The following is an 18426-nucleotide window of genomic DNA, read 5'->3' as shown; positions in this document are numbered from 1 at the left end:
AGTCGCCATTCAAGATGAATACGAGCAATATCCGGCCTCGCCTGCTTCCGACGACGCGACGCGCTGTAGGAGACAAACTAACATTAGACATTCTCGGGAATTACTGGAACTTGTACTCAATTAACGTCAACTCACTTAGACAGGTATAAAAGGGTTGACTATAAAAAGATTTCGACCACTCAAGCCATCAGTCAATAGGATGCAACGCTCATAATGTGTTTATTCCTTCTTTGAAGTAGCGTCCTTCGCATCATCAAGCAAAGAGGTCCTTCCAGAAACTTTTAATTTCTCTTTCAAGTGGCCAGTTTGACAAAACTTCAATATGATTGTTCCATCTATTATTTTTTATCTAAGACTTGAAGATTACTTACACGTATCTAATACGGAAGTTTTTGCTCATGACGCATCGGACTTGTATCCTGAGTCATTTCAAATTGATTCATATTGAGAACGCTATACATTTTTAGTGGAACTTTTTGTAAGTCGGAGGCGTTGTTGCGAAATTTTATTACTTTGGAAAGGAAAAACATCGCTTTTGTAAATAGGATAAGAATGAGTTAGCACCTGTGTTTTTGTAGGCGTAGATAAAAGCGAATCTGTCTGATTCATTTTTCTGAGAATTAAAAAGAAGAACCTCATTATATGTATGTATAGGGTACCTTACTATGATCTGGAAATACTTCGTATCGCCGAATTAAAACTGTTTGACCGTAACATAAAATACTTACTACGCAAAATGCACAAGCTGTTATGCGAGTTACTTCTATTTGCGATCACATTGGATCTGCTTGATAAATTCCTCCCTCCGTTTAAAAATCGTCACGACGTTTGTCCATGAATATACTCAGGCAAAAATGGGGCTACATTTTAAAAAAAATATACATACAGACTGTTTATATATAGCCTCTATAGTACCTACTTTTTCAGATCAAGTGACTCCCTTCAATTAATTAAAAAAATATTTGTAGATTTTTTTGTCGAATGTCCAGAAATAAAGCAACAACTTACTTGTTTTCCAATTTATTGTTATCTACATACTTATACTTTGAAAACACGCAGTTAACATTTGAATTGTTCGTTCAAACTAACAATTTATAACCTCAAATATTGTTAGTATGTAGGTAAGCATGTTGTTTGACAAGACTCGAAGCATCCGACAAAGGCCGTCAATGGGTTGCTGTCACAATTTCTGGAACAATATAACGACTTGTTTTAAAAAGGTGATTAAGATAATCTCACGTAAATACCGGTCTTGTTCACAGTCAACTGATAACAAGTTTGTAGCGTACGAGTGCCTTCGTGATAGGTAATAACTTCTTACAAAAATCAATCGTCGTAAGTTAGTTAATACAAGAATGTAAGCATTATATAGAATCAAATGTAATTCGAGAATATCCAATATCAATGACAGTATTGCACTTGCGTAATATTCAACCTAAATTATGTTGCAATAAGTCGTAGGGGGTGAAACGGGAGAAGGGAGGGAAGGCGGGGGGCGGGGCCGACTCCCGCGCAGAGCGCAGACATGCGACGCTGAGCCCCTATTATTAAGAGCTATTAACGCGACCAAAAGGGAATCCGTTGCAATTGGTTTGCATGAGGGCTTTTAGAGAAGGGGACATTAAAGATCCCTCATTGCAATATAAAAGTCGCGTCAAGTAAGACAATTCGCTAAATAATTTAGACATTAAAATCATGTTTCATGTTAGTAGATGAATTTTGAAACAGTATCCTCATTAGGCATAATCCGTACCTGTACCGAGCAATAAATAAACGTCAAAAGTTGTTTCATGCAGATCGGCATTGTTAACTGAGCGAAAAGCTACTTTCTAAAAACCTAAAATACCACCATCGCTACTTTTCTAACGACATTAATGTCTTACAAAAAACGTCAGCATGCAATGTACAGCATCGATTGTTCTTCGGACAATCGGCCTCACACATCAGTGGACAGACAGAGCCGGCTGTGTGAGCTGCGTCTGCGCTCACTGTGTCGCTGTGTGACGTGTCACGTGACCATTGCACCGTAATAGGCGCGGGTTAGCGGCTGAGTCACACGAGAGGCGCGCGGCCATCGACCCCGCTGCACTCGCGCGCAAGCTGACTCCGAGGTGTCCAATGCACGCCCGAAATATGAATATTCGCTAGTTTTCTCTATGCGATATTCATATTTCATATTCTTTTCCGTGAAGCGCGCCGTGTGTGTTCTCGTACATGCCACACTTCATTTTAAAGTAACAAAATTTCAAAACAGTTACAAGGTGTATACCTCTCCACTCTCAAAAGCCTGGAATTTGATATGGAGGCAGTAGCTAAATACCATGCTCGGCAAATTACGATATCACAAACGGATTTCATTCAAGTGACTTAAGTACTATAAAATAATCTTATTCTATTTATTATATTTTTAGGAAAGCCCAGGGTAAAACCTATGACTAATAATAAAATACTGACTCAAAAAGAGAAAATAATATGACAGTGTTGTTTTAACCTAGGTATAATATTTCTTTGGACTACCTAACTCATGTTTGCGTGAGGCGACACAGTACAAGATAGTGGTGACAAGTTGTCTTATCACGAGATTGTCAGGTGTCTAAGGGGCTCGGTCGATACTTCTTTGATAAGGATATGGTCTGATATCAGGGGAACACTTTGAGGCCTCATCGACGGGCTCAAGAAACATCGGAATCTTATCGGTTATTTAAGATGATATTTTTCGCGAGAATGAGTAGATGTGGCAGTTACAATATTTCAAAAGGTAGGTACGTAAGTAAAGGTAAAGAAGGTAAGGTAAAGTTCTCTTTTTTCATGTACATCTTATTATTAATTGTAAACACCTGCCAATCAAGGGGGAGACAATATTCCACCAAACAAAGTTGCCATAAAAATATAATTCAGATCAGTCAGGTATGGTGAACAACGTTTATCTGCAGGGGTAGTCGATTGGAATAAATTTCTTAGGCTATAAGTCGATATAAGAACATCACCCACTACATCATAAATAATCAATTTAAATTATGTCTCATCAATTCGTATCGTGTAGTATCTAAGAGCAACGGGCCTGTGCCCTGCACCGCGAAAACCGCATTCTGCGCGGGCGCAAGCCGACAGTGAAAGTATAAACCTTTCACGACATTGCAGCATTGGTACAATTCAAACGGTATTATCTTGAAGATTATGTCAGTCATCTTTGCTCATATCCAACGTCAAATGGAAAATCTATTTAAGACCGGATAATAAAGCCATTGCTGCCAATTTACATAAATGTGTTATTTTTAACGTATTTTAAAAATACTTCGCTTCACAAAGAATAGACAATATCGTGCCTATTCATAGGTTAAATGGCACATGTACTGACAATTAAATAGCAAATACCTGTATGGTAAATGATCAGACCATAATCGGAGCAGACCTTATTTACAAACTAATGGAGTTTACGTGTTGCTTCTGTCTTCCAAAACGACGAGAATGATACTTCATGAGTGGTGGCAGGACACCAAGAATACATGAAATAAGAAATTTGTCAACTATAACCTTTTAAGCTTTCGACGACCTCCGTGGTCGAGTGGCTTACACACCGGTTTCAAGGTGTCGCTAGCTCCGAGGTCCCGGGTTCGATCCCCGGTCGGGTCAATGTAAAAATTCACATTTCTACATTGTCTCGGGTCTGGGTGTTTGTGGTACCTTCGTTGTATCTGAATTCCATAACACAAGTGCTTAAGCAACTTACTTTGCGTTCAGAACAATGTATGTGATGTTGTCCGCATTTATTTATTTATTTAAGCTTTTATGTTATTCCTATGTTCTTCGACATAGACTACCTATGTTATTACTTATTAGACGGAGAGAATTCTGTACCACTGACCGCATTAGTTTCAACATGATCGATTCTAAGATGATCTTTATTGCAAAGCGATAAGGTTGATTTAAGTTGATCGTTGTGAATGACGACGTGCTGTAGACTGTACACAAAAAGTTGCAATAAATCATTTGTAAATGTTTGATGTAACAAGCCGTGCCTCTGTTGCTGTTACTATTGTGCGTGCGTTACCAACACGCAATATAGAGGGTGTATTATGAGAATCATGTGTGTGCCAGTTCATAGGCATAAGAAAGATAGCGTTATCTGCCTATATATCGCTATCCTTGTCATTAAAACTAGCTTTGCGGTTTCATTTCATATTACGTTTACCTCTAATGCTAAATATTAACTTCGCTTGGTATTCGTTTTAGGTTGGAACAGGTTTTTTGTTGAAACTATCGAAAATAGAATCTGTTCACGAGTTGAAAATGCAATTTTAGACACATGTTGAAAAGAAGTGATTTTAAAAAATAAAGTTTTTTTCACAACTTTGCTTGTTTACATACCTCTGCAATAACGGTCCAATATGGGCATAAGCGATTTAGCTGAAGTTGATGCCTTTTCCCGTCTGTAACAATGGTTTGATGTCAGGCTTTGCTTTGCAAATATCTCCTTTATAAATAATTGACTAAAGTTAATAATGCGATAAGATGTATTAGCGTCTACCCGGATTCCAGTAGACCGCATTCACCAAGTGTCACTGGAGCTTGCTAATGTGCAGTTCGTTGGGTTACTGGGAACTAGCTGGAACTATTTTCTAGTCCATGAGAATTTCAGACATAAGTAGCCGTTCCTCGCCGTAGCTCCGTAGTGCGTCTCGCTTCCACACATCCACACATTTCAAGAGGTGTGAGTACGCTAGCTTGTCTATACTTTGTCTCCTATAGCAGAGCACCCTGCGTGATCAGGTCTCAGGTCACAGGTTAGACTTCAGTGACTTACTATCGTAATTCGGCCAAAGGTGGCTTCGGATGCGGTGGTTTTGGGGGCTCGGTCTGCGTTCCCGACGCAGGAGCCCCGGGCGCGGCCGGTGCGGCGGGGGCCGCGGCGCCAGGCGGAGGAGGAGGGGGCGGTGGCATGAAAGGTATCCGGCCCCTAACAAACAAAAAAAAACAAAAAAATGTCAATACAAAAAGTTCTGCTTGCAAAAAAAAAACATTTTATTTCAATCGATTCATAATTAATCTTATTATATATACACCTGTTACTGATAACAAAGTTTAGCTTAAATAATAATTTAAAGTGTCTTTTATTACGCAGTCGTAAAGTCGTGGTTAATTATCGATTTTATTTTGGGTTAACGTAATTAATCCCAGTCCGCAGCTTAAATACTAATAGTTTCATACGATAATGTTGCAATGAGTCGTCAATATTAGGACGATGGCTGGGACCGACGGAGGATTGTCGGTACGTATCCGCGGTCGCCTAAGTATGCAAGTGCTTACTATCTTAGTTCAGGCGGAGGTGCTGGCTTTTCAGGCGGATCTGCGACTTCGGGCTCATCTTCTGGCTCAGGCAGAGGTAGCCAACCACTAGCAGGCAAAAAAAAATCACATGAAACGTGAGAACTAGAATATTAAAAAGGCTGCTTGAATGATGACAAATTGTGGCACACGAGTTAACTTTAGTTAGACTGCGACCAAGAAATTAATAAATCCTCTGGATTGGGCTAGATAATTATAATAATTTAAAGTTTCTTTATTTCTGCATTTTTTTAATTTTGCTGCCCAGGCGTTCTCTCACTCAGTTTTTTATATATTTCTGTCAAAATAAATTAAACGATTTTTTGCGAAAAATGGATTCTTGGGAAGGTCAAGTGTAAGTTAATAAATATGCTAGTAAACGCGAGTATCCTTGCGCATTTCCCTAAAATGTGCAATGAACAAACATTGCCGTCGTTCGAAGTCTGCGCAAACATTGCTTGATGTATTTGCACAGTTGTGCTGTTTGCAGCGCAACGGTGACTGGAACGGCTCTTAAGTTAACACTAGACTCGGGGAGGGACAACTTTATCGTCCTAACCAATACTAGTGATATAACACGGAGGAACCAGAATTGTGAGCCGAGCTGGACTTCTCGGTATAGAAGAAAGCTCCCATCATCAGAAAGACAGGTGATGAAGAGTTTTTAAAGCGTTGGGAAAGAATGAGAAAAGAATAACGATATTTGTCTTCACATTTAGACAGTGACGTCGCATTTTGTGTTATTTCGAAGTTCCTATTGTAAGACCACGTCAAATTTAGGGCGTTTACGAAAATCTTGATGATGTCTTTCTATTCGATTAGATTACTGCATAATATACATATTTTCAATTCAACAAAAAAAAAATGTTATTAACATACTGCACCAATTTAGCCAGTTGTAACTGGAACAATGAGACTTTTTTCGCGTACATAAAAAAAGTTGTGTTTCAAAGGAGGATCATCAAGTTACGAATATTTGTAAGTTTACATATTTTAACATTAAGCCATACCGAATTACCTCATTAAGTTTGTGACAAATAGTTATTAAATATTTATTTCAGTAGTTATTACTCGGTTTTTTTTATTCTGGAAACCACATAACACAAAATAAATTTAATATATACTTTAATGTCCTGCTCAAGAATTCATGGAATGCTGAGTCAGAAATTGGGTTAACAACATTAAGAGGAAAAATAATAACAATGAACAGTGAGGTTACATAAAGGGCAAACTAAATATAGATCAGGTGTCTGCAATTGATAGTTTGGAATATCAAAAAGTATAGTTAGAAGTCCAGGTACCGGAAAACATTTTTCTTTTATAATTTATTATGATATCTATTAAGTCGTTATTTATACTCAAATACTACCTTTTCGTTCACTATTGGGATCATAAAGAATTTGCAACTGATCCAGTAAAAGTGGACGAAATCCACTATGAAGGTTTAGGTTCTCTAGCTATTGCCCGCGGATCCGCCCGCTGCAAATCGAAAATAATCCCACGGGTACATAAAATCGGGATGAAAACTATCCTATGTGTAAATCCTGGTTATAAACTATATGTGTACCAAGTTTCGTCTAAATCCTATCAGTGGTTTTTGCGTGACAGAAGAACAAACATCCATACATACAAACAACCCCGGTTCACAGCACATGCAAGCGAAATGCGGGACCCTGGTAATGGTCGCAATTCCGTAAAACGGGGTGAATAGAGGCTAAATAAGCAAGTGTTCGACATCAATACATCTGTTCATTTGACATTGAGCTTGACTTTGTCTCTAGGCAGTATTTATCTATCTGATACTGACTCACACATCGTGTAAAGTGTCACGTTATTCGCAGATATTGTGTAAATATGCATGTGAGGCTCGTCGAGTCCTGCGAATTTGCACAGTACGAGTATTAAGTGAATATGTATCTACCTTTTTTACTTAGATGAAACGGATTATAGAGTAATTGTCTCCTCACTTAAACCTAATAATTATGCTCTTCCAGAAACCTTTATAATTTGGAAACAAATTAACAGGTTTGCCTTTTATTTTGAACCATGTTAAAATGAAGTACATGACGAAAATGAAGTGTCTGTAACATTAATTACCTGTTGACTGGTAACTGAGTTAACACCTCCGGCGCAGGCGCGAACAGACACACAGACAAACATGCGCTAAATGCAAAATATTGTTAGTAGTACTGTTGTAACATGCATACACGCCACAATCACACAAATAAGAACCTTCTTCACCAGCAGTAGAGTCCAAATTTAAGCAGCACATTTCATTTAACAATCGGCCGGTGACGTACCGAAAGGTCTTATAAATTTCCATGGTTATGCTATATTGAATCCTGACGTTGTGTGATACGGTTTAAATTTAGCTGAATTCTTCGGAGGAATATGTTTATGGTTACATCGCCAAAGCAATGCGATACGACATTGAGTTTCCTATGTTTGTTATCAGGAAAATTGTAACTGCTGCGAAAACTGAACGGAGTAATGTAGGTCAGAAATAAAACGCTTGGTTGTTTTGGAAAGTAATGTAATAAGTGAATAAGAGTCTAAAAAACTAATGCTGCTGAAGCAAATCTTCTGAAATGACTGTAAATGAGGACGAAACCAAAATACGATTGTAGATGCTTCAAAAAATGTTACAGTCACAAATGTACAAAATATGGCATTTTCATATAATATTCTCCAATGGTCCATTGGTCTTGAAAATTTGATTTGTATTAAACTAAAATATGTACTTAGTATCTCGCAAGGTTGAATGAAAGGTAAAGTGAGGGGGTTGAACTATACTTCTTCCATAGAAAAAGAGTCCTTATCTGATTCTGGCGGCGGTGGCGGCGATGGCGGCGATTGCGGTTGGGGCGGTGGCGGTGGAGGTAGGGGTGTTGGTAATTCTGGTGGTAGTTCTGGTGGTGGTGGTGGTGGTGGCGGTGGTGGTGGCGGTGGTGGTGGTGGTGGTGGTGGCGGTGGCGGTGGCGGTGGTAGCAGCGGTGGCTGTGGACCATATCTCGATTTATCACCGACGTCGCTGTCACGGAAACATTTGCATCGGTACGATCCTTCGCAACGACGGCGGCGAATCTCCAAAATCGGTGAACTGTTAATAAAGACAAGGTAGAATCATATTTCAAAGAAAAAATAATGTAAAAGGGAAAAAAAGCAATGAAAAAATCTTCTTACAAACAAAAATAAAGAAAACCAACATACCTTAGAAAAAAACCGAACACTGCATTAAGATAGATAAAAATATATCATTCCACGATTGGAGTGTAAAAAAAAAGCAAGATTTTCAGACATTCACTGATATTGGTATCAAAATTAAGATATGAAATATTAAAAACCTGTATTTAAGTAAATGTCAAGGAAAAGATATAAAAAGTAATTTAAATTTCATTTAAGCGGGGGTAACTGGGTTGAGGAGGTCAGATAAGCAATCGCTCCTTGTAAAACACTGGTACTTAAACGGGAAGCCGATCCTAACATAGTTGGGAAAAGGCTAGGCCGGTAATGATTTAAGCAGGGTTGACTATATCCCGGCATGGACTGAATATTATGTGGCATCCTGACGAAACAGCCGAAACGATGTGGTTTAGCTTCCACAATTTTGCTTTAAGAGGTACCTGATATTTATGAATTGTGATTGTGTCGTTCAGTTATCCTTTTTGGAATAGCCTATTCTCATTTGCTACTTCTTCACCCAAAACCTTGCTATTGTGTTTTTTTTTACACCTCATCTGCCAGTTAGAGGCCAAGTGCTAGTTTTGGGAACATTTAGTTTACGAGTAGATCAGGTATGCCGTGGGAAGAATAGAACAGAAGAAAATAATAAGAAAATGACGTAGTTTATTTTCGTTTAGGAAACTATTTTGTCTAAACTTGGCATAGTGACTTATTCTGTTTTACAGGCTTTTACAACCCAAACGATATCTCTACAAAGTCAAAAAAAAAGTTTCAATGACACTTACTTTATATAATTCACTAAATTCATTATTTTCTCATAAATCGTTTCATTTGGTTCGGGGATGGGATCGTCTATAGAAGGGCATTCACAGATAACCTTGGAACCCCTGGAACCCTTGCAAAACTTGGTAAACTTGGACCACTTGGATAACTTGGAAGGCTTGGTATCAACCGGTTGTATTTCGACCGGTGGTTCTCGGGGTTTCACGGGCAACCATTCCCTACCAATAAAAAAAATAAGTAAATAAAGAGTAAGTGGAGAAACGCATTCTAGCCTATCTCGACTTATTCCCATAGTAAAAGCCCGTAAAAACAATGAAAATATTCTAATAATTTTAAACGAGATTTTTGTGGATCATTATTTTGCTAAATGTATTAAGTTGTGATGAACGCAACTGTTACAAAACAATGGAGAAACGCAGATCAGAAATAAAACACAGCAATGTGTAGAAACGATTGTAATTAGGTAAATAAAAGCTGAAAATATAAAAGAAAAACCTACTAACCTTACATAATAACTGCTAATAACAACGATAAATTAAATAAAAAAGTATAAGTAGAAAATGCTTCTAAAAATTTTAATAACAACCGTATCTAAAATATTGTCGCTACGATCAATATTTATTTTTATAAGGGTATAAAAAGGGCTTCGTTCGAAATTGTTAGGATTGTTAAAATGTGATGTTTGGGTCTTCATCATCGGCAGGAGGTTCCTCTTCAGGGTCTATTTCAGGTGTTTCTTGGTTTCCCAGTCTTATATCAATCGGGTAATCAACTATGGGAATTTCATCGATCACTGCATCGATGGCATCAAATATAGTGATGGGTTTTGGTTTCGTGATTGGTACCGTTTCGCCGGGTATACCTTGGATCTCGCAGGAGTTGGACATAGAGATTTCAGAACACGTGCACGGCGTTGTGGGACTCGGTATGTATCCTAAACATTTGCAGTTGTATGTACCTCTGCCGCGACGAACGAATTTTGGGGCACTGTGAAAGAAAGCAAAGTTTTATATCAAAAATCTTCATTCAAATAATTTATTTTACTTTAATTGTTAAAAGAAAAATAATGTCAAATTACTGGTGCAAATAAAAAAAAGGAAAAACAACATACCTTAGAAAAAAATCTGGATGTTGGTAACATAGAATGTGTTTATCACTAAACAGCATTGAGGGAGTTAGAAATATCTTGTTTACAGCACTCAATGGCATAGGGGTTCAGCCAAACCGAGTTATTATTGGCATTGTGATAGCAATAAATGCGTTCGGGTTAGCAACAATCAGCTGATTTTAATTTAGTTATAATTTTGGAGTGTTTCCAAATTTTTATGAAATTATTTACGCTGTGCCACCCTGTGTGAACCGTTTGTACTTGGAATTCAATCGCGTGTAAACATTTTCCGCTTCCTAGAATAAAACTTTGTCAACAACGGTCGTATCGAGAATCATTTGAATGACGTCTTTTATATTTTTTTGCATTATTTTCGTTGATTACTTCCCCTTTTCAGGTCTTTACTGAAAGCTTAGAATTTTGTGAATGCTAAATGTTGTCTACTAAACTGTAGTACCTAAATATTTAGAGGCCGTAATATAATAATTTATGTGACGATCACGAATATCAATAATTGTGTATGACGAAATCTAGTGCCAAGTGCCCGGCCTCTAGCATCTGGCCAGGCCTAACTAACGGCCGCTTTCTATATTCGATCCCGAATCTAAGATTCCGATCAATCCAGATTTTTCTCAATCCCTCGATTGAGCTTGAATCTGCATTTCTTTAATCGATCTCGTCTCGAAATCTATCGAAAAAAAACGGATAGATCGCCCTGCTAAACGTTTTGTTTTACGCATGTGCCGAAAAAGTACTTCAGCGATTATTAATGTGTAAAATGGTGGCTATTTTCTTTTAAAGCTTATCTATTTTATGTATAATCACTAGAAATTGCACAAAATACAAAAATAAAAGATTGGGAAGTCGTAGCGGTAAATACTATAATTCTACCTGAAAATTAGAAAAAGCATAAACGACAATAAACGTTTATTGATGAGCAACGGAACGTCAGTCAATCGAAAAGTTGTCAGTCAGTTTGACATTAACATAATATATTTTAATCGCAAGTTTATTTGTTGTTTGTTTTTCCGATGTCTCAGCTATAGAATAGAATACAGCGGTAATATTCGAGCGCATTCAGAATAAGTTCACGCGCCATCTGTACAAGAAACTGTATGGGGTGTATCCGTTCTACCTACTCATGGATCCCACTCTGTTTGTTCTGGGCATGGTTGGCAATAATCAACTGTATATGAGACGGGAGTTTGCACTGGTCGTCTACTTGGTGAAGGTGCTTCGTGGAGTGGAGAATCACCCGGAAGTATTGCAGTGCTTGAGTGGCGGAGTGGGCGGCGAAGCCCGCACCTACTGCCGGTTCCTACCGCGAGAACAAATTTGCTCGCCAAAGCACCTCTTACAAGAGCTCTCCACACCACCAACTTCTTCAAAATCAGACTGACGTGTTTTTAATAATGTAATGTGTTGCAATTTTTGTTTAGTTTAAGTTCTCTGCTGTCGCATAAGGGTAAACCCTGTAATGATACTTCATGGTTTTAAATAAATAAATCAAAACGAGAATATTATAATCGTTATCCATTGATTCCAGTATTACAGATATTGGTAAAAGTGTACTTACTACACAAAAACTATCCGAAAGCAAAAAAGTTTAAGCGTCAGCTTATGCTTAGCAATCCAAAAGAATTACTGAGCGCTGGTCTTCAGCTTAAATCCTTGACCCCCGTTTACAAGTAAACTACAGAACAACCACTCGATACATCACAATCACAATTACAAATTTTGAGGACAGAGTTTGTTCTTCTTCTCTGCCACTACTATCCTAGTCCGATAGCTGAGCTAATACTTCAAGATCGCTATCACTATCACTTGAAAATATTTCCATTTTCACAGATTTCTCAGTACAATCCGTAAAAAATTGGGGATCGCGATTATAGATCAAAAACGTCAAAAATCGATTTGTCAAAACCAGAGATCGGTTATAGAAAACGCATAACTGTCACTTTCATAGAAATACCAATCTAAAATCTCGATCCGCCTTCCCAAAGATAGATTGAAGAAAAAGATCGAGAAAACGATCCATGGATCGGTTATAGAAACACTAAAAGTTGTAAATGGATTGAAATGTCAATCTCGATCCGTAAATTAGGGATTGAGATCGAATATAGAAAGCGGCCGTAAGTCTGCTAGAAAGTTTTCTTGCCGGTGAACTATTTTTGACAATGCAAAAAGCGAACTAGACGTCAAACCCTAAACCTCTTAATGTAAACAACATTTTGATTAATAGCCAATAGACACAATGAAATATTGTGACTAATTGCCAAGCCATTAAGAGAGAGAGAGAAAGTTTTTGAACTTAAACATATTATGTTTTATTTTATTTTATTTTATTGTTTAGGCTTATCAACAGTTGTTACAATGTTAATAGTACAAGGTACATTCAAAGTTGGTTTTAATTCTAATTGCACAACTACCTATAAACACAGCATGCATGTTTATTCAACAACAACTTAAAAATTGTTTAAATCGCTGTAGACAATGTTATTCCTGTAGTACATAGTAAATCCGTGCGCAGGAGTGGCGAGGGCCATTCGTAGAGCACCGGATGTGCGCGCGACTCATTACGCTGTATGAAGTATGGTGCCAGTGTGCGATATATCATAATCAAGAAGTACTGCGAAAATTTAGCGAGAGATTATCAGAGATATTACAACTGAAAACGAATATTGAGCGATAAAATGTGAGATAAAATCGCGTTAATTAGTCAATTGTTCATTAAACATTTTAAGACTATAATTAAAGCAAGTTTATTTTTTATTTTTCAAATAGCGTCAAATCGAACGCCAGCCAAATAATTCTTATAAAAAACATGGAAGAGGCAAAGACAATACGCACTATTCCTCCACCTTGGCTAATGGCCAGTGTTGAGCTTCGAATCTTTGATGTCAGATCTATTCAAGTCGTATCTCACGAACGAGTGGTATATTTTCCAACAGTTTATTAGATTTCGTTACAGTGAGAAATAGATTTGTTTATTTAAATGGGTAACCTTCTTTTCTTCGGCTGATTGGGTTTGTGGGTTTCGAATAGCACGTAAAGTGTTACATGACGAGATCGTTTTGATGTTTTATTTTTAAGACGGAAAAGGCTGTCTATCAAAGTACGATAAATAAAAACAATAGTGATTTGTGAAGTGTGTGGAATACAAGAATAAAGTATTCAAAATTCGATTTGACGACACATAGATTGAAAAAAAATCGGCACAAGAAACTTTGTAATGCCAGACGATTGGAAACCTGATAATCGGAGATATTATTTCTATTTGCATATTTTTTGCTGCATTTATATTATCTAGTTCTAAAACGTCTACTTGTCTACCTTTTGATATTCTATTGAGGTCAATAGTGTCAATTACAAAGTTTTTATAATAGAATGCAGTTGTTTCTTATTAATCTTTTAAAAAGCTTTGGCGAGAGAGCATAATAGCCACTTCGTTGAGAATTGCATTTATACGCCCACATACCAATTACATTTTAGAAAACGAGGTGTTATTTTCTACCAATGGCCTGGATTTCAATTACAAAATATATAAAATCGTGTTTTTGAAGTGTATTTAAAAATGAATAAATTATTTGCAATAGCATTTTGGTAGGATTAAGGGAAGATTTGATTAAAATTTGCAAGTTGTCTTTGTAAAACGTAAAACAGTAATTAAGTAATCATTAAAACAGGTATACGACCTGTTTTAAAAGGCAAAAAAATTAGGATATTATACAGAACAATAGATTTACAGTTAAAATTTTGTATTGTCTAGATTCCAATCCACATTACATCTAGATATTCGATGTAGAAGTAAATAACACGCCCAGTGTAATCCTATCTTGATGTTACGTTTCCTGCATCATGCGCACACGCATCCATAGTTGTATACGTTATAGCGTCCATTAGATGCGCTTCCTCTGCGTGGATGGTAAATCTCAGACGTTCATAGATAACATTACTGTTATTATGCATATTACATACATAGATTTACCTACTGAATGGTAAATACAGATAAACGAGGTTTTAACGATCCATTGCCAGAATTAGAAGGCCATAAAAAAGTAAATAAATATGACAAAATTATTTGGAAGCTTTAAAAAATATGTCGATTCGAATATGACACATTTATTCGGTCCAGAATAATAACAGGTATGAAAGATAAGTTAGTTGCTAATTGAAATTTTATAGTGCCGATTCTCAAGCCAAAGAATGTAGAAATGAAACAATCGTAATTTAGGCTCTAGACTAATTTTCTTGCAGTAGGATTACATTCAGATGAAGTTGTCAAAACAAGCTTAAGGCTACCAGTATAGTATAAATAGTAGCAAAAAGAACACTTGTACAATATACAAGCCTCATAGGCGAAATTCAGTAATCAAACGTGAAATAAATGTTCTAACAACAATGTAAGAGTAGATTCATCAATTTTACAGGAACGGCTAAACCGATTTGGCTTATTTTAGTCTTTAAATATTCGTCGAAGTCCAGAGAAGTTAAACGGCAATAAAATATGGAAAAGTTGCAATAAAATAAAATATTACTATCAACATTATTATTATCGACAGGCGGTACGTTGTTCGCCGGGACAGCTAGTCTTCAATAGAACTCGTTACTTTGTCGTGGTTTTGGCAGCCATTATTTCCTAAACCAGGAAGAGACGTCGTAGATTTATGTAGCGTTTAACAGTATTAAACTAAACTGGGAGCACCTGGGGGGCTACTACCGTACCTTAACCCACAAAATAGGTTTTTTTTCAGTTGTGGGAAAGAGACACCTGTATACGCTGTGCAGTTCACAATCTCACTTTAAACTAAGACTGTCTTAATTGAAGATGTGGTTGTAGGCTCCTGCAATCTGCATCGTGTAGGTAGTCTCGCCCATGTGGCGGGCTCGGCTATTTGCGTGCGCGCGCGCAGTGCAACAACCCCGTCTTATTGCCATGTTTAGCGATGACAGATTTGCAGTTACCAAATATAAATAGATAGATTTGTGGGCTATTCTGTAAGGTGAAGTGAAGAGAAATATTTTGTAAACTGAGATTTATGAAAAAAATAACATTCCTTCTAAGATTTTTCAATACCATAGCAGCCAATGATTTGAGAACAACGGCTTACAAATGATTGTTCAGTTGAGTAATAGTGTATGATAACTTTAAGTGAATAGTTTTAATACAAAGACCATAATTTAGAAACAAATATTACCTGCACATCATATTATAAATAACTTTTGTCTTTTTCCATATCGACATTCATTCCGTTCAATATAATGTCACATTACATTTACTACAAAGCTTAAGATTGCCTTCCATAATAAATTAGCCGCGAATACCGACAGTAAACACAATAGCAACGATCGTAAAGAATTAGAAAGCTCTCTAAATACAAGCTGATTAGCATCGGAGCGGTGTCCACTGGCATTCAGCTTTGAAATAATGGTCACTCGTGAAACAGGCGGTATCGGCCGCCCACGACACCGCACTGTAAATCAGGATTAGAAGTAATGCACTACAGAAGAACTATGCACATAAAGTACTTGGATCTTGTTGTGCTATCTGTAAATACAAATGGGATATTGCTAGAATATAATACATAGACCAGTCTTTTAACACCAAGCCTTTGGTTCGAAGGTTCATCTCAGGATAGACAATAACCAGCGGGATTGTCCGAAAGGGTAACAGCGGCCCCGGTACACAAAGGGCAAAGGAAAGAACATGGGCGAGAATTAGTCAATAAGAGTCTGACACCTCTTTTAAATAAAAAATAAAAAATAACTTTTGCTTAACCCAAACTGGGAGGAGTCATTTGATGATTTAGCATCCGGAAAAAGGGCAGCCAGTAAGGAACTGCAGGGATCACAAAAATGTAATTTGACATGACATCTTTACAAAATATTTCGTTACGTAGAACATGACGGATCAGTTAATTCGTGTACAATGGTCCAGTTGGTAATTTCAGTGAGAGCACACACAACAGTTGATAAGGGCATTGGATATGATGATAATCCAAATCTCATACTTCACTTTACATTGGAACTTCTGCATCCGTTTCCATGGTAAATAGTTTAGTGAGTAAATCAGCAACCGACGGACGCTAACGAGTACATTATGCACATTTGTAACGATATCCGCCCACAGAAAACGGGAAGCATTCTGCAATTGCAGCGACTATGCGAAAAATTCGAAAATGTTGGAGCGGTTTCAATTGTTGAATTCATAATGCAGTATTGAATATTGATGATGTAACATTTCGGTGGAATAAATATGAAAATTTACGGGCAGAATTTTATTTGGACGTGCATTATTTGTGTACGTATTTTTATTGAACGGATAACTACTTTATAGAGATCATAAAAATAACAAAAACCACGGTTTGACCGATTAATAATTATTTACAATTGTTAGGTTATAAGTTAATTTAATAAGCTCTAAGACAAAAGTGATAAGAATAGCCCCGAGGGCTATTGAATTCGCAAGAACTGATGCAAGAGGCGGGAAGCACCGATTTGTTTCAGCCGGAGAACCGCGCCGCCTTAAATGATCTAACATTCCTTGTTCCCACTCACACGCCTGCGCGACGTCGCGATCCGCCAATAATTGGAGCCGACTGTGCAATTGTTTGATGTGCATACAGTGGGCAACATATAAACATAAACTAAAATTTGGATAATAAAGACTATCATCCAAATTATAATGGGATCTAGCGCTTTCCCTTAAAGTTATGTTATTGAAGTTTTGGAAGCGTGGCAGCGCACCTATCTAATATTAAATATAAAGCGACATCTTTCTTCCACATCTGTTGATCATATTATATTTATCACCAATAATCCATCATCATATAATTTACTAGCTGTTTTTTAATTCGAACCAGTAGTCTCTAATTCTGAGATTAGCGCGTTCAAACAAACAAACTCTTCAGCTTTATATGTTAGTATAGATATAGATAAATGTGGCTGTGGGCTATCGAGTTCAAAATCCAGAATCGAGTGATAAAGTATTTGACAAATCAATCTAGACCGAGTTGCCCATCGCTTTAACTAACTCAACTGTCAACCTCAATGAAGTTATATTTGAATAAACACTTGCTTCTTGGGTGGCAGATACATATTCAACAGTCGCTGAATAACATGAATGTACATAGTTTCCGTTGTGAAACGAGTGAGCTCATTAAAAATCAATTTCATTACAAGAAGATGCATGTTTTGAGGTTAAAATCTGTAATCGGACTATCCTGATTCGCTATCATAGAAATGAATCATAGGAATGAATGAATTCATGGAAAAGATATTGTCTAGAATGTATGTATGGAATTTAGGTACTTAAGTAAGCAACTATAGTTTATGTGAGAAAATAACTCTGCTTTACTGTGAGAGATTCACAGACCAAAGCAAGCAAATCAAAACAAGTATTGGAAGAAATAGTTACAAGTAGAATAAAACAATAATCATAAAAGTACACCTACACGTAACGAGTATAAAAATAAAAGTGTTTATATCGAACGGTTTTACAGTCTATGATTTAAGATGCTCTTACCGAAGCAATTTGAATACCATCGTGAACGTTTCATAGAGTCCAATAAAACTAGGTGAATGGTAATGGAAGTTGTACCTAAAAAGAATATAGAACTTGCGTGGAAAGTAATTATGCTGGGAGTGGGAGCTTAGGTAGTAAATTAACATACATTGGACTGCACAAACAAAACAGCCAAACCAGAATAGAAAGAAAGATCTGAAAGTCCACAGATCCATAAAGAAAGTCTGACATCTAGCCTGCCTTAGAAGTATTGTACTGCCCAGGTTGGGTTGGAGAGGTCAAGTAGGCAGTTGTTCGTCGAAAAAACACTGGTTAAAGATAGCTGCAAGCTGCAGCCTAAAACAAAGGCGGAGACATGGTTTGAATTTTATTTTGTAATTACACGGCAGAATATTGTTGCTGCATTTTTTTCTGACAATCACAACGAAAATTAAGAAGACCTCTAAATTCATTCCAGTTTAGTTCCAACAGTCACTGCAATAAATAAAACGGAGAGACATCA

At 37.1% G+C, this 18426-nt stretch overlaps 1 protein-coding gene across 3 annotated transcripts in view; it reads right to left on the bottom strand.

The window, feature by feature from the left end:
* Positions 1-1004: 1004 nt before the first annotated feature.
* LOC113501729 (ras-associated and pleckstrin homology domains-containing protein 1-like) overlaps positions 1005-18426 on the bottom strand; it is a 36604-nt gene continuing 19182 nt past the window's right edge. The window contains exons 3-7 of one of the 3 annotated variants that reach the window (XM_026882934.1): positions 9294-9509; positions 5308-5394; positions 4805-4957; positions 4369-4430; positions 1005-1189 (exon numbers count right to left, since the gene is read on the bottom strand). In XM_026882934.1, coding sequence (XP_026738735.1) covers position 4957; positions 5308-5394; positions 9294-9509 — 304 coding nt within the window. In that variant the 3' untranslated portion in view covers positions 1005-1189; positions 4369-4430; positions 4805-4956. Of the gene's footprint in view, positions 1190-4368; positions 4431-4804; positions 4958-5307; positions 5395-9293; positions 9510-9731; positions 10279-18426 lie in introns of those variants that run through there. The other 2 variants (XM_026882932.1, XM_026882933.1) reach the window with 2 other exon arrangements.

Source organism: Trichoplusia ni, chromosome 16, assembly GCF_003590095.1.
Source record: "Trichoplusia ni isolate ovarian cell line Hi5 chromosome 16, tn1, whole genome shotgun sequence".
In the NCBI taxonomy this organism is placed as follows: domain Eukaryota; kingdom Metazoa; phylum Arthropoda; class Insecta; order Lepidoptera; family Noctuidae; genus Trichoplusia; species Trichoplusia ni.
Note: the sequence above shows the minus strand (reverse complement) of the source record. Positions and strands in the feature narration are given on the sequence as shown.